Source organism: Hyla sarda, chromosome 9, assembly GCF_029499605.1.
Source record: "Hyla sarda isolate aHylSar1 chromosome 9, aHylSar1.hap1, whole genome shotgun sequence".
Lineage (NCBI taxonomy): Eukaryota > Metazoa > Chordata > Amphibia > Anura > Hylidae > Hyla > Hyla sarda.
Window position 1 is genome coordinate 23,664,276 of NC_079197.1, and position 16,715 is coordinate 23,680,990.

Genomic DNA, 16,715 nt, shown 5'->3' on the forward strand with positions numbered 1-16,715 from the left:
CTGAATTTATCAAAAGCGACTTTTCAGCGACAAGTCGCATCGGCTGACAGTACGCCAAAATGTCAGACCATGCTGGAGCAGGTTTAAATACAGTCTAAAGCAAAGATCCCAAAGTCCGTGCGCAGAATTTATCAAGAGCCGCGCGACTTTTGATAAATCAGGCGCACAATAGACCGGCCTAGCTCTCTGCAGTTTGGTCTATGTTGAAGCGGACATAGACAGCTTTGATAAATATCCCCCACTGACAGGGCTCAAGTCCTGCAGGAACGTGTGGGAACTGAGTTCCTGCACTTTTTCCACAACAGGAACACCATTCCCATTCGCAGTCCTACAGAACCAGCCCTTAAGTGGAAATCTTGGGTGGGTTTCCTCACTTTTCTTCCCCAGGACTGGACCCGTGCCCGTTGAGTTTTATATATATAGATTTAGACAGTTTTTTTCCCATCTAAAATTGTCGCACCGAAAGTCGCAGTCTAAATACGTGCAACTTTTTCACGACTTTTGCTTTAGAGGATTTTCAGAACATGATGCATTCTAGCCTATTTAAAACGGAAAAAATGCATTGGTGCTGAGTTTATTAATAGCGACATTTCGGTGAATAGTCGCATTGGCCGAAAGTACGCTGAAATGTCAGACCATGCCGGAGCAGGGTTAAATACAGTCTAAACTGTAGATCCCAAAGTCTGTGCGCAGAATTTATCAAGAGCCGTGCGACTTTTGATAAATTAAGCGCTCAATAGACCGACCTAGCTCTCTGCAGGTTGGTTTAAATATATATATATATATATATATATATATATATATATATATATATATATATATACACACAGATAAAGCAATAAAGGGGCACTTATATATTGCTGCTGCGATAAATGCGGCTGTAACCACGCTCGATAATATCGGCAGAATTGTGCAGCACACAATGGTGTACACGCTGTAAATCCAATATAAAACTACTTTTTATTCTTAAACTTAAAAAAAAAAAAAAAAAAAAAAAAAAAAAACACTTGGCTTTTTGCTTAATATTTGAAGGCGAGCGAGGCATAAAGATTTACTAGTTGTTAAACAGTAACTCAGCTCGGACTTGTTCCATGCACCATTTGTCACCGTAATTTATTATCAAACATAATTGATGGCGTTAATGTGCAGTTCGCCATGTAGACAGTAGTCAGACATTCCGGAAGCAAATCTCAGTGTTTGGATAGTAGGAGATGTAGGTAGTTGTTAAACAGTAGAGCAGTGTTTCCCAACCTGAGTGCCTCCAGCTGTTGCAAAACTACCACTCCCAGCATGCCCGGACAAAAAAAAAAAAGTCTGCTGCGTTTGCCTTTGGGATGACTACTATATTACTTATTATTATGTCTGTGGTGGCTGGAGTTGCACTTAAAGGGGTACTCCGGTGCTGAGCATTCGGAACAAATAGTTCCAAAAGCTGAGAACCGGCGTTAGGGCTCATGACATCACGGCCCCGCCCCTTGAGACGTCACACCCCACCCCCTCAAAGCCAGTCTATGGAAGGGGGCGTGGCACTTAAAGGGGTACTCTGTTGCTGAGCATTCGGAATAAATAGTTCCGAAAGCTGAGAGTCGGCGTCGGGGCTCGTGACATCACGGCCCCGCCCCTCAAGACGTCACACCCCGCCCCCTCCCATAGATTTACATTGAGGGGGCAGGGCGTGACATCACAAAGGGGCGGGGCTGTGATGTCACGAGCCCCGACGCAGGCTCTAAGCTTTGGGAACTATTTGTTCCGAACACTCAGCACCGGAGTACCCCTTTAAATTCCGGTCATCTATATAACGCCATTACAGTTCTATAACATAAGCTCCCTCTGTGCCCTCTCAGTAACCTCCCACATGTTCCCTTCCTGTTTGACCTTCCCAGTGTTATACAATACAAAAAAAAAAAACACATTATTAACTATATACTAAGAAAAAAATGGCCTTTGCTTGGAGTTTTTGGTTTGTTTTTTATTTTTATTTTTTACTTTTTACAAGCGTCTCAGATAAAAGAAAATCCAGTCCTCCCTGCACATCTGTTTTCTCTCACATCATTGCAGCCACACAGAAGTCATAACTACATAACATTACACAGCCTGATTTACCGTAAAAGAGTATATACTTTCCTAGACTTGTATTCAACAGGTTACACAAACAAACAAAAAAATTCTATAAAAAAATGTTTATACCTACCATAGAGGCAGAATATGCAATTACTACAATGCCCCTGGTGGAAGGACACTCATCTTCCCCCAACTTGTCCTGACACTTACATAGTGACTTCCTTAAGCTGCCACTAGGGGAGCTCACTGGTTATACACCGCTCAAAAAAATAAAGGGAATACTTAAACTCCAAGTCAATGACACTTCTGTGAAATCCCACTGTCCACTCAGGAAGCAACACTGATTGACAATTTCACATGCTGCTGTGTAAATGGAACAGACAACAGGTGGAAATTATAGGCAATTAGCAAGACACCCCCAACAAAGGAGTGGTTCTGCAGGTAGTGACCATTGATCACTTCTCAGTTCCTATGCTTCCTGGATGATGTTTTGGTCACTTTCGAATGCTGGCGGTGCTTTCACTCTAGTTGGTAGCATGAGATGGAATCTACAACCCATAAAAGTGGCTCAGGTAGTGCAGCTCATCCAGGATGGCACATCAATGCGAGCTGTGGCAAGAAGGTTTGCTGTGTCTGTCAGCATAGTGTCCAGAGCATATAGGCGCTACCAGGAGACAGGCCAGCACATCAGGAGACATGGAGGAGGCCGTAGGAGGGCAACAACCCAGCAGCAGGACCGCTACCTCCGCCTTTGTGCAAGGAGGAGCAGGAGGAGTGTTACGCCGAGCGCTCCGGGTCCCCGCTCCTCCCCGGAGCGATCGCAGCATCCTCTCATTCGCAGCGCCCCGGTCAGACCTGCTGACCGGGTGCGCTGCAATATCACTCCCAGCCGGGATGCGATTTGCGACGCGAGAGGCGCCGCTCGCGATGCGCATCCCGGCTCCCGTACCTGACCCGTTCCCCGTCTGTGTTGTCCCGGGGATCGCGGCCCCGCTCCTTAGGGCGCGCGCGCGCCGGGTCTCTGCAATTTAAAGGGCCACTGTGTCACTGATTGGCGCAGCAGGCCTAATCAGTGTTATCACCTGTGCACTCCCTACTTATACCTCACTTCCCCTGCACTCCCTTGCCGGATCTTGTTGCCATTGTGCCAGTGAAAGCGTTCCCTTGTGTGTTCCTAGCCTGTGTTCCAGACCTCCTGCCGTTGCCCCTGACTACCACCCTTGCTGCCTGCCCTGACCTTCTGCTACGTCCGACCTTGCTCTTGTCTACTCCCTTGTACCGCGCTTATCTTCAGCAGTCAGAGAGGTTGAGCCGTTGCTGGTGGATACGACCTGGTTGCTACCGCCGCTGCAAGACCATCCCGCTTTGCGGCGGGCTCTGGTGAATACCAGTAGCAACTTAGAACCGGTCCACCAACACGGTCCACGCCAATCCCTCTCTGGCACAGAGGATCCACCTCCAGCCAGCCGAATCGTGACAAGGAGCACTGCCAGAGCACTGCAAAATGACCTCCAGCAGGCCATAAATGTGCATGTGTCCATTCAAACGGTCAGAAACAGACTCCATGAGGGTGGTATGAGGGCCCGACATCCACAGGTGGGGGTCGTGCTTACAGCCCAACTCCGTGCAGGACGTTTGGTATATGCCAGAGAACACCAAGATTGGCAAATTCGCCACTGACACCCTGTGCTCTTCACAGATGAAAGCAGGTTCACACTGAGCACATGTGACAAACGTGAGACGCCGTGGAGAACGTTCTGCTGCCTGCAACATCCTCCAGCATGACCGGTTTGGCGGTGGGTCATTAATGGTGTGGGGTGGCAATTCTTTGGGGGGGCCGCACAGCCCTCCATGTGCTTACCAGAGGTAGCCTGACTGCCATTAGGTACCGAGATGAGATCCGCAGACCCCTTGTGAGACCATATGCTGGTGCGGTTGGCCCTTGGTTCCTCCTAATACAAGACAATACGTCATGTGGCTGGAGTGTGTCAGCAGTTCCTGCAAGAGGAAGGCATTGATGCTATGGACTGGCCCGCCTGTTCCCCAGACCTGAATCCGAATGAGCACATCTGGGGCATCATGCCTTGCTCCATCCACCACAGACTCTCCAGGAGTTGGCGGATGCTTTAGTCCAGGTCTGGGAGGACATCCCTCAGGAGACCATCCGCCACCTCATCAGGAGCATACCCAGGCATTGTAGGGAGGTCATACGGGCACGTGGAGGCCACACACACTACTGAGCCTCATTTTGACTTGTTTTACGGACTTTAAATCAAAGTTGGATCAGACTGTAGTTTGGTTTTCCACTTTGATTTTGAGTGTGACTCCATATCCAGACCTCCATGGGTTGATAAATTTGATTTCCATTGATCATTTTTGTGTGATTTTGTTGTCCGCGCATTCAACTATGTAAAGACGAAAGTATTTCATTTGATTAATTCATTCATTCAGATCTAGGATGTGTTATCTAAGTGTTCCCTTTATTTTTTTGAGCAGTGTATATTTATACAGCTCCTACAGAGGTCAATAGAAGATGCAGAAATCTAGTGGTTGTGCTTGGTATTGCAGCTTGTTCGATGGTTCACTTTGAGACATGCTGCAATACCATAGGGACTACTAAATGTACAGAGCCATGCCTGGTAGGAAACAAGGAAGCCATGGCCCCTGCAATCAGGTGATGACGCTGGTGCTGGAGGACGGACCTGATATTGATGGCCTATCCCAGTGTTTCCCAACCAGTGTGCCTCCAGCTGTTGCAAAACTACAACTTCCAGCATGCCCGGACAGCCAAAGGCTGTCCGGGCATGCTGAGAGTTGTAGTTTTGCATCAGTGGGAGGCACACTGGTTGGGAAACTGCCTATCCTAAGGATAGGCCATCAATATAAAGGTTTTTTGTTTTGTTTTTTAATCTCTTAAAAGGGGTACTCCGGAGACAAAATTACTCCAGATTAGTAAATGCATCTCTATGGGAGAGCCGGAGATACACGAGCTGGAGGGCACATGCCTACCTGGCTCCATGCCCAAAGAGAGTTGGAGTGCCACTGGGACCCCCCCCCCCCCCCACACACACACACACACACAATCTGACACTCATCCCTTATCCTTTAGATAGGGGATACATTTTCCTACACTTAACTTTTCCTTTAACTATTGCCCTACAGAACAATTTATGATGATATGGAATTACCCAAACATGTCCCATTACTACTTAATTCTTGCAGGAAAATTTGACAATTAAAGGGGGAAAAGTTGGCTGAAAATCCATTGCATTATCCACTTATATAGGAAGATAAATAGTATTAGCATAGCCCTAAATCAGATCCGCCCTAGGCACTGGCCCAGTTTGCCTATGTTACAGATATAGCCCAGGGTGAGAGCAGAGCTTAAAAAGTCTTTGACGGGTTGCAGGCTGTGGAGATGGTGGGGGTAGGGGGATCTATGCATTCAGAGCAGGTGTACATTACTATACAATCTACTCTATAATTATCTCATATATATCTGTCTTAGTGTTTTCCAAACAGTGTGTCTCCAGCTGTTGCACAACTACAACTCCCCGTATGCCCGGAAAGCCTTTGGCCGCGGTTTTCACTGATCATCGGAAGTGCTGACGATTTCTTTGCTATTGTCATAGCTAACAAGATATAAACATGCCCATAAAATACCTAAAGTGGATATTGGTGGGGCCTTATTACTACCCAACTGGATTTGCCTTCTCTGTTGCCTACACGATAATACCCAGTGATCTGCAAAACCCTTGTGATATATAACTAACTATACAGGTTAGATATGTGTCAGCCAAATCTGCTGGTTTCACCATTTTAGGCTGGGTTCAGTATAATACAGAAACATTTTTGCATCCATATAAGAGTACGATCACACTACCCTTCTGCCCCCATTATTCGTACTTGTCAGCATTGCGCCGAAAATGGGATGCTGACGTATACTGTTAATGGAAGCAAGTGACCCCATTCACATGGCCGAACGTAGTCACCCCTAGTCACTTTGCTCAGGATGTATCCGCTAATTTAAGCGGACTTATGATGGAGAGCATACATCCCGAACTGAGTCACTAGGTGACAACATTCAGCCATAGAACTCAATAGAGTCCGCTGCTCCTGTTAACAGTAAACATCTGCATACCGTTTTCGGCGAGATGCCAACAGATATGATTACCGGGGGTAGGAACATAGTTTGATCGTACCCAGGGCTCAAGTCCTGCAGAAACACATGGGAACTGCACTTTTTCTGATGCAGAAACACCATTCCCATTAGCAGGAGTCCTGCCGGACAAGCCCTTGAGTGGAAATCTTGGGTGAGCTCCCACACTTTTTTTCCAAGGACATGTCCCCTGATTGTACCCTTATGGCTGCAAATCCTAGCCTGACTGTGGTTTTGATCAACTGAACTGGCAGCTGATCATGCAAGCCAGGCCTAAAATGTTTAGGGGCCTCCGGACTCTCTTGGGCGAGAAGAGGACTTGGCATATTGGATGTCAACTGATCCTTCCTTTATTGAGAAGATAAGAGGCATCTGGCAGCAGCTTTCTCCCCTCTTCCCATGTAGAAAACATGCACGCTCAGCTGAGGAGAGTTTGCTTTTGGCCATGCAAGCATTCATCTGACAGATATTGCATGCACATTGCCAGCATATGATTGGTGACTAGGGATACACTATTTAGCAACTACAACCTATTCCTATTATATGACACTGTCAGATGGTGTGGTCCTAGGAACCAGCCTGGCTCAAATGGCTCAACTCAAGACTGACTTGGCTGAGGAGTTTATGTCACAGTATACCTTATAGAATGTGGAGATGTATAACCAGAGGCTGACCGAATTCTCCGTCCACATGGCCCCACGCCCTGACTCCGTACTATGCCTCCAGATCATGTATTTAGCAGGTGTGCAGACGTAATCCGACCTTTTGTTGAGCGACGTGAGCCTGGGCGTGGGAGACAGGGATTATATGCTAATACTACCATTTTAGCACATCAAAGATCCATTGTGATGATGTACAATGCACTAATACAGTTGACATGCCATGGACCTACAGCTACTGTCAGCATCAGACTGAAGTTCCTTGGGCCCACCAAAGAGAATGATTCTATGGGCCCACCCAACTTTTTGTAAATTGGCTTTAATGGAACCATTGCACATCCAGTTTTTAATAGGTTATCTAGTAATGGGTTTATACGGCATTTTACTAGACCTTTGAGACCCTATACAGGGCTGCCATCAGAAATTGTGAGGCCCCTTACATAGCTTTAGGCCTGTTGGTCACAGCTTAGGCTGCGTTCACATCACGATTTCTCCATCCGTCTTGAGTACACGATTTTATAACTTAAAATCGAATATAAAGTCGGATCCATTGACCTCCATTAAAAAATCGGATCCATTACACACATCCGATTTGATCCGCATTCGATTTCACACAATTTTTGTTAGGGTGTGAAATTGAGGTCAAACCCAATTTCAGACCCGAACAAAAATCGTGTGAAATCGGATGCGAATCCAATCGGATGTGTGTAATGGATCCGATTTTTTTTAATGGAGATCAATGGATCTGACTTTATATACGATTTTATACCATTTTAAGTTAAGTAGGATGGAGAAATCGTGATGTGAACGCAGCTTTAGACCCACTGGAGGATCCTCTGGTATTCTTGTGGGCCATTCTAACCCTGGCTACTTTCATTTCTGGATATTCATCATCTCATAGCCCAATTGCCTATAGCAACCAATCAGATTTCTTCTTGTTAAAAATTAAAGAAGCGAGCTGATTGGTTGCTATGGGCAACTGGGCAACTTTTTCTCTGGACAGGTTTTGATAAATTTCCCCCTATTAGTTGGGCAGTGGCTGCTGTGGTACCCTTTAAGGGGGAGATTTATCAAAACCTGTCCAGAGGAAAAGATGCTTAGTTGCCCATAGCAACCAATCAGATCGCTTCTTTCATTTTTAACTAGGCCTCTGCAAAATGTAAGAAGCGATCTGATTGGTTGCTATGGGCAACTCAGTAACTTTTCCTCTGGACCGGTTTTGATAAATCCCCCTTCCCCCCCTAAGAGCCTATTGGGGGAGATTTATCAAAACCTGTGCAGAGGAAAAGTTGCCCATAGCAACCAATCAGATCGCTTCTTACATTTTGCAAAGACCTTGTTAAAAATGAAAGAAGTGATCTGATCGGTTGCCATGGGCACCTGGGCAACTTTGCCTCTGCACAGGTTTTGATAAATCTCCCCCTATATGTCTAAAGGTACCCATAAACCTTATACTAAAGTCGTCCGAAACTTCCACCTGTCACAGTTAATTGTCTAAGGTGTACGGAAGTGCCCCATCGCTCCACTGATAGATGATGTTGGTGGAGAGAGGGGTTGGGTGCGTTAAATGTTCGCCATCGACCCTTTTGTTCTCAAAAAGATAAGCCAGTGACAGAGTTGTTAGGCTACGGCTTACCCCTCCCCTCCTCATTGATAAAACTTATCACACTAAATATTTATGTCAGTGTTTTTCAACCAGTGTGTGCCTCCAGCTGTTGCAAAATTACAACTCCCAGCATGCCCGGACAGCCAAATGCACATTACACTTTTCTTTTTATATCTCTTATCTGTATATCTGTACATGCTCATACATATTTCATCAGAGTTTCCCAACCAGGGTGCCTCCAGCTGTTGCTAAATTACAACTCCCAGCATGCCCGGACAGCCAAATGCACATTACACTTTTCTTTTTATATCTCTTATCTGTATATCTGTACATGCTCATACATATTTGATCAGAGTTTCCCAATCAGGGTGCCTCCAGCTGTTGCAAAACTGCAACTCCCAGGCTGTCCGGGCATGCTGGGAGTTGTAGTTTTGCAACAGCTGGAGGCGCCCTGGTTGGGAAACACTGATTCATGTATATGGGGATTTCAGTAAAGATAACTGACGTCCAGGTTAAACCAGTACCTGCACAGTCTTCCTCACTTCACTAAGCGGATTCTCCGCAGGTCAATTGGGGTCAGTTAGATAAGTGACAAAACTAGTAAAGACCTATACCTTCCAGGAACAACACTCAAAAAAAAAATCATATTCTCTATATTGTTGTTTTCAAAGTTACTTTGCAGGTGTATCCTGTGTATCTGTGCTGCGGGCTGTAGCGTTACCTTAAGTCAAGTGTTACCTGACCTCTCAAAACACCATTCATCAGTATCATTGAGCTTTCTAAAGCAGTGGTCTCCAAACTGCGGCCCTCCAGATGTTGCAAAACTACAACTCCCAGCATGCCCGGACAGCCAACGGCTGTCCGGGCATGCTGGGAGTTGTAGTTTTGAAACATCTGGAGGGCGACAGTTTGGAGACCACTGTTCTAAAGGTTGGCTACAAGATTGACACCTGCTAAGAAACAACTGTGCACAAGACTATGAGAAGCAGGTGGTTGCAGCTGGTGCTGCATACTTCTGGGTTGTTTTCAGCTTCTCTATAACTGCAATTTATTTACACAGGGAAAGGGTTAGCTTTTTGCAGGCTTTATTGATCATTTAGTCATCATAAAAGTCGATACAATAAATTACAATCATACATAGTAGTATACATGATAGTACAAAATACAGCACAGGTATCCCTAAGCTATACATCATACCACATGCTATGCCAACATTCCACTCCTGCATCCATCATAAAAACAAAAGTCGAACAACAAAATATTATCCTATAATAACTATCATAAAGAAGTTTAGAAAACTAATTTTAATGCAAGTTATTAGAGAAGAGTTGTATATGACCTCTATACCTTAGTTGAAGACAACAGTAGCTACAAAGAGTGTCTAGTGTCAAAGAGTTTACGCACAGTTCAATGATTTTACTAAACACCTTGTAATGCTTTATTTCACCTGTGGTGGCGCTGCAGGGGAATTGAATACTTGCTACCAGGTTCTCGTGCAGATTACAGCTGACCACTGTTGGATCCAGCAGCTGCACACTATGCTGTCAGCTTATTTATGGAATGTATATACTTGCTTAAGCAATGGTCTTCAAACTGGGGACCTCCAGCTGTTGCAAAACTACCACTCCCTGCATGCCCAGACAGCCAAAGCAATGTTGGGAGTTGTAGTTTTGTAACGACAGTTTGGAGACCATTGCCTTAGAGCATTGGCCCCCTAGCCTTCCGTTGTCAGGGCATGCTGGGAGTTGTAGTTTTGCAACATCTGGAGGTCCACAGTTTGGAGACTACTGCCTTAGAGCATTGGCCTCTAACCTTTAGCTGTCAGGGCATGCTAGGAGTTGTAGTTTTGCAACAGCTGGAGGTTCACAGTTTGATGACCACTGCCTTAGAGAATTGCCTCTAAACTGTCTTCACCTGTCCGGGCATGCCAGGTGTTGTAGTTTTGTAACATCTGGAGGTTCACACTTTGATGACCACTGCCTTAGACCATTGGCCCTCTAACCTTAAGCTGTCCAGGCATGCTGGGAGTTATAATTTTGCAACACCTGGAGGTCCACAGTTTAGAGACCGCTGTGCTAAAGTGTTAACTTCAGGTTTCTTACCCCCACACACACCCATCATCACCATCTATTTTCCCTTTCACACTTTCTCTTAACAAGTGTGTGTCACTCAACCCAAAACCATTAACCTCTTATTACTCGAAAGGGAAAACTGTAAACTTTGCTGCATTCACACCACGTTTTTGCAATACAGTTCCCGTATACATTTTCAATCTGAAAACCGCACGGAACCGTATTGAGAACCGTATGCATTTACTCTCCATTGAAAACTGTATGCCAAAAGATGCATCAGGTTGCATTCGTTTTGTGTCTTGTACGGTTTTGTCTGTTTTTTTCCCCGTACCCAAAACCGTAGCCTACCCCGGTTTTTGGTTCGGGTGAAAAACCATATTGAAAACGTATACGTTTTTTTTTTACATGGGAGTCAATGGGAACCGTAGAAAACCGTATGTACGTACGGTTCCATCCGGTTTGCACCATACGGTTTTTGACTTTGCACAGTTTTTTTCTTGGAATTTCAATATCAAACAAGTGAAACTTTATTCATAATGGAGTGAAAAGTTAAAAACGTATACGTTTTTTTCTTTAAAAAATGGATGCAACCGGACATAGCCGTATATGGGTTAAAATTTGTACACACGTTTTGATGCAATTTAGTCCAAAAATGGAGTAATCCATTTTTCATCAAAAACCTGATACGGGAACTGTATTGCAAAAACGTGGTGTGAATGCAGCCTTACCCTTCCCTTTCCCTCAAGCGATACAGTATCTGTTTCCCCGCAGTCTGCCCCGCCAGTAATATACACCGCTGCTATTCATGGGGAGCCCCCAGGGATGGACAGGCATTTCACATGTTTCCATACTCGCTGTAATACACCTTCACAGTAAACTGCTGCATATGCAGAACTCTTTGCCGGGTATTGGGACTTACTTTTTTCCGTAGCCGGATCTGCCCCGTGATGATGGCCAGGATGTACATTTTCATGATGAGGAGGGTGCTGTAGAAGACGAACGACAGGAACACTTTGTTTTCCATCTTGGCTGCTGAAAGGAGCACTTAAGCCTGGACTGAAGTGTAAAATGTGAATCTCAGACAGTAGTAAGAGGGTGGAAAGGAAGCAGGAGGAGTAACTAAACAGAAAGGAGGGGAGAGATCCAGCTGTGTGACCACAGAGAAATCCAGAACGTGATGTGGACAGGAGGTATTACTGTGTAAAGATCGGCGAAACCACCGAACCGAGCAGCTGCAGAACTCCTTAAGTCGTTCTCTTTTGTCGAGTTGTTAGAACTTCTATGCATTATGTTCGATGACAACCTATGGATGCTATGGGACATTGGGTTGTCCTTAGCCACTAAGGCTATGTTCACACGGCAGAATTCCACCGGAAAAATGCCACCTGGAAATTCCTTTGCAGCAGAGTCCCATTGTTTTCACTGGGGTTCTGCTGCACCGTGCACACAGTGGAATTTCCACGACAGATGTTTCTGCCTCGGAAATTCCGGTTCTGCTCTCCGACGAAAAAATGTACATGTTGATTCTCTCGGCAGGAATCCGATTGGAAACGCATTGCATTATGGAGACAGCGCATTTCAGAGCTGTTCTAGCGTTGAGGAAACATGCTATTTGTGGAGTGTCCACTCGTGTTTTCTGGGTGGACATTTCTCCCATTTTCCGCCATGAGAGCGAAACCTTAAGAGGATGCGTTATTGCTAGATTAAGTTATTCTTTCTGTAGCCAACATATTCCACAGCGCTGTACAGAGATTTCTACACTCACACTAAGTGGCGGGGAAGAGAGGGGCTTGTTAAATAAGTATGACTGGTATCAGGCATCAAAGGGTAGCAAATGTTGACTACTTTATCTTGTGCTTACCAAGTGGATTTTTAAGGGGTATTCTGGAGGAACAATTATTGTTTTATTTTTTTTAATTTTAATTTTTTCAAATCAACTGGCTTCAGAAAGTTAAACAGATTGGTAAATTACTTCTATTGAAAAATCTTAATCCTTTCAGCCTTTCAGGATTTATCAGCTGCTGTAAGCTCCAGAGGAAGTTGTGTAGTTCTTTCCAGTCTGACCACAGTGCTCTCTGCTGACATCTCTGTCAGGAACTGTCCATAGCAGTAGAGGTTTGCTATGGGCAGGGCTGGATCATCATTGGCGCTCATGGAGAGCCTGCTCCGGGCCCCGTGTCCGCAGGGGGCCCCCGTCACATTCGTAACATCCCTGTGTCCCGAAAAATCTTTTCAGGACACAAGGATGTTACTTCTCTGCAGCCCCGTGTTAACTTTAAAAATGCAGGGGCCGCCAGGAGGTAGCGCACGCAAGGACGTCACTGACGTCCCTGCGTGCGCCCATAGGAGAAGAGCGGAGCAGTGAGGAGGACGCGCGTGAATGGTAAGTATCCAGCACCAGCATGTCATCTTCTTTGTTCATACCTCCGGTCCCGGGGCAGTAGATCGTGACCCTGGAACGATGGTCAGAACACTGAAGTGGGGCAATAAACAGGCATACAGCCTCCAGCCATACACCGTATATGGCTAAAGGTTGTATGTCTGTGGGGGAACTGTACTGCACCTAATGTGGGGGAACTATACTGCACCTAATGTGGGGGAACTGTACTGCACCTAATGTGGGCGAACTGTACTGCACCTAATGTGGGGGAACTATACTGTACCTAATGTGGGGTGAACTATACTGCACATAATGTGGAGGAACTATATTGCACCTAATGTGGGGGAACTGTACTGCACCTAATGTGGGGGAACTATACTGTACCTAATGTGGAGAACTATACTGCACATAATGTGGGGGAACTACAACCTAATGCGGGGGAACTATACTGCACCTAATGTGGGGGATCTGTCGGGGGGGGGGGCATCATAAATAAGTGCTCCGTCTTCCAGGCAGCCTTAATCTGGCACTGGCTATGGGGATTTGCACCTGGTCTGGACAGAGGTAGCAGCAGAAAGCACTATGGTCAGACTGGAAAGAACTACACAACCAGTCTTATATTTTGCGGAATTCTGTTGTGGAATCCTATTGAAATCAATAGGGCTTGAATTCTGTGTTTTGAGAATACAGAAATTTTGCCACAATTCTGCTGCAAATATCTGCAAAATTGCGGATATTCTGCTGTGTGAACATCTGACTGACGTTTGATCTATGTATGTTTTTGGTTTGTAAGAAAAGGCCTATATGTCTGGCTAGATTTAAAGCTAGGACCACTGAGCTACATTGTGGAATCAGGCTATGTTCACGCACAATTTTTGAGTCTAATTTTTTGGCTGAAAAAATTCCCCTAAATCAAAAACCGACTGAAGAAAACTGTAAACAGAAAAATGGCAAAAACTGTGTGTGAAAATAGTCTAAGGAGTGTATGGCCTGTTTTTGTTTTGTTTTTTCAACAATTTTTAGTTTTTTCCTGTTTTGTCTTGAATTGTATGTGTTTTATATTATTGGTTTGTTGTTGTTTTTTTAAGAATTTGTGATAATGTGTATGTTTTATTAAAAAAAAAAATACTTTTTAGAGAACTTTAAAATTCTCTTGTGTGAACTTTGTTGACCATTGGAATTTATATTTTTAACAGTATTTTGTTCTGAAGGTGTTTTTGGTTCATAAACCTTTTAAAGAAAATACAAATCCCACCTGTTGCGCACCTACGCTCTTTACCAGGACAGAAAGTTTCCATCTTCCCTCACAAGCCAAGTCCCTGTTGGGAGTCAGAAGGTCAGTGTATGTTGTGCTTTTATTTTGGTGTCACACTGCGCCAGAATGAATGCACCACAATTTCTCTGAAACTTGCGCCACAGTAATAAATAAGAAGGAAAACACACAGTGGGGCTCCAAAAAAACTCACACATCAACACTGACAATCCCTGCCCCCTCTACTGTCTTAAAAATCTGAACAACAGAATTTACACAATACAATGTGTCCACGTGCCCAATCTATTGTATACATTCCAGTCAGGTCTGTAACCTCTCCAAAAGTCCCAGCACTTCATGACAGTCTGCAGCTGATTTCTAATTCCTTCTAAGGTTAGAAGTATGTTCACACTATGGAATTCAGCTAGGAAATTTTCCTAGTAAGGGTATGTTCACACTGGTTATGGTGTGAGCGGAATGGTCGCTTAAAAAATTCGCTCAAAAATGCTGTTTTTTTCCGCGCGCAATGTGTGCGGACTGCGCGCTGAATTCCGAGTAAAATTCCGCGTGGAAATGAAAGAGGATAGGACACACAGTAAAATGCGCAAATTCCATGTGAAATCTGCGCAAATTCTGCGTGGAAGCATGGCAGGCTGCCAAAAATGTTTACATTCACTTCAATGGGGTTAGGACGCGATTTCCGCATGAAGAAAGAACATGTATATTCTTCATGCGGAACGGAATTCTGTGACAGAATTCCGCTAGCGGAATTTCCTCAGCGTGAACTGAGGAGAGGAAAGTTAACGAAATACTATGGGGTATGGCACTGCTGAATGAATTGGAGAGGAATAAGCGAGCAGAATTACTCGTGGAAATTCCTCTCCAATTCCTCAGTGTGAACATACCCTAAGTAAGTTTGTAAGGTGATTACATGAGGAGGAGGTTTGTTACAGTGTGTCACCCCAGTAGTAAGGGGATTACATGAGGAGGAGGTTTGTTACAGTGTGTCACCCCAGTAGTAAGGTGATTACATGAGAAGGAGGTTTGTTACAGTGTGTCACCCCAGTAGTAAGGAGATTATATGAGGAGGAGGTTTGTTACAGTGGGTCACCCCAGTAGTAAGGTGATTACATGAGAAGGTTTGTTACAGTATGTCACCCAAGTAGTAAGGAGATTACATGAGGAGGAGGTTTGTTACAGTGTGTCACCCCAGTAGTAAGGTGATTACATGAGAAGGAGGTTTGTTACAGTGTGTCACCCCAGTAGTAAGGAGATTATATGAGGAGGAGGTTTGTTACAGTGTGTCACCCCAGTAGTAAGGTGATTACATGAGAAGGTTTGTTACAGTATGTCACCCCAGTAGTAAGGAGATTACATGAGAAGGAGGTTTGTTACAGTGTGTCACCCCAATAGTAGGAAGATTACACGAGTAGGGGGTTGTTACAGTGTGTCACCCCAGTAGTAAGGAGATTACATGAAGAGGAGGTTTGTTGACCCAGTAGTAAGGTGTGTCATGTCAATTGGGGGGACCCAAGATTTTGTCCAGGAGCTTCATGTTACTTTACTGCTAAGGCATTTTATAAGGACAACCATTCTCCTGCTGGTATATAGGATGTTCACCCTCATAAAAACACTTGAACAAGATGGACGCATGATGCCTTACAGCTGTAGGACACACATCCAGAGTCTTATATGTAATATGAAATCTCCTGGTACCTGATAGTCCAGAACGCCTCCTGTTAGTCCAGTACACAGAGGCAGCAGGGTTAGGTCGGTAAATGGGTAAAGAGAATATTTTATTTTTACAGGATTAGAACTATTGTTTTTTCCCCAAAGGGATTTATTAAAGCAATGAACCAACTATAACACACGTCAGGATGAGTAGGATCGCTGTTTACAGGCTTAACCAAATATGCCTGACAAAATATACTGTAAATTTACTGGGTTCCAATGAAAACAAAAGATAAGATAGTAAGAACATTTATAAACCAATGGAGAGGACGACTCTGGACTCTGCTCAGTTCCCTGAAGGTGGGCGGTCAGATAAACTTTATTTGACTTTCTGAAACAAGATCATGAAGGGTGCTCTCAGTCCCGAGCAACAGTCCTAAGGCTGGAGAAGCTGCTTCACTGTGTTGGAGATGAACAAAAGGTGTAAGGGTACATTCACATGTGCAAATTTTGCTGCAGATTTTGCACAGTGGATTTTCTGTGTTTGGGCTGTCAGTCATGCTGTAATGGAAGCCCAGAGCCCTGTGACTACACGATGCCCTGGGGACTACTTGCTCCAAATTTACATACAGCATGGGGGATTTAAAAAGATTCTTTTCTCCACTTAAGAGGAGGACAAGGAGGATATCCAAACCTGGTAAGAAACTTTATTTTACTGTATACAGTAAAATCTCCCCTAGCGGACACCTCCCAAAATCTCCCCTAGCGGACACCTACCAATAGTGGACAGTTTTTCATTCTCCGGCAGAGTGCCATAAGACTTAATGTATTTGCCTCCTCCGAATAGGGGACATT

At 44.7% G+C, this 16,715-nt stretch overlaps 1 protein-coding gene across 2 annotated transcripts in view; it reads right to left on the minus strand.

Moving 5' to 3' along the window:
* The window catches only part of PTGES (prostaglandin E synthase), a 44,176-nt gene extending 32,488 nt beyond the window's left edge, over positions 1-11,688 (minus strand). Inside the window, exons 1-2 of one of the 2 annotated variants that reach the window (XM_056541000.1) lie at positions 8,357-8,453; positions 6,859-7,003 (exon numbers count right to left, since the gene is read on the minus strand). In XM_056541000.1, coding sequence (XP_056396975.1) covers positions 6,859-6,951 — 93 coding nt within the window. In that variant the 5' untranslated portion in view covers positions 6,952-7,003; positions 8,357-8,453. Of the gene's footprint in view, positions 1-6,858; positions 7,004-8,356; positions 8,454-11,476 lie in introns of those variants that run through there. The other variant, XM_056540999.1, reaches the window with a different exon arrangement.
* Positions 11,689-16,715: the final 5,027 nt, after the last annotated feature.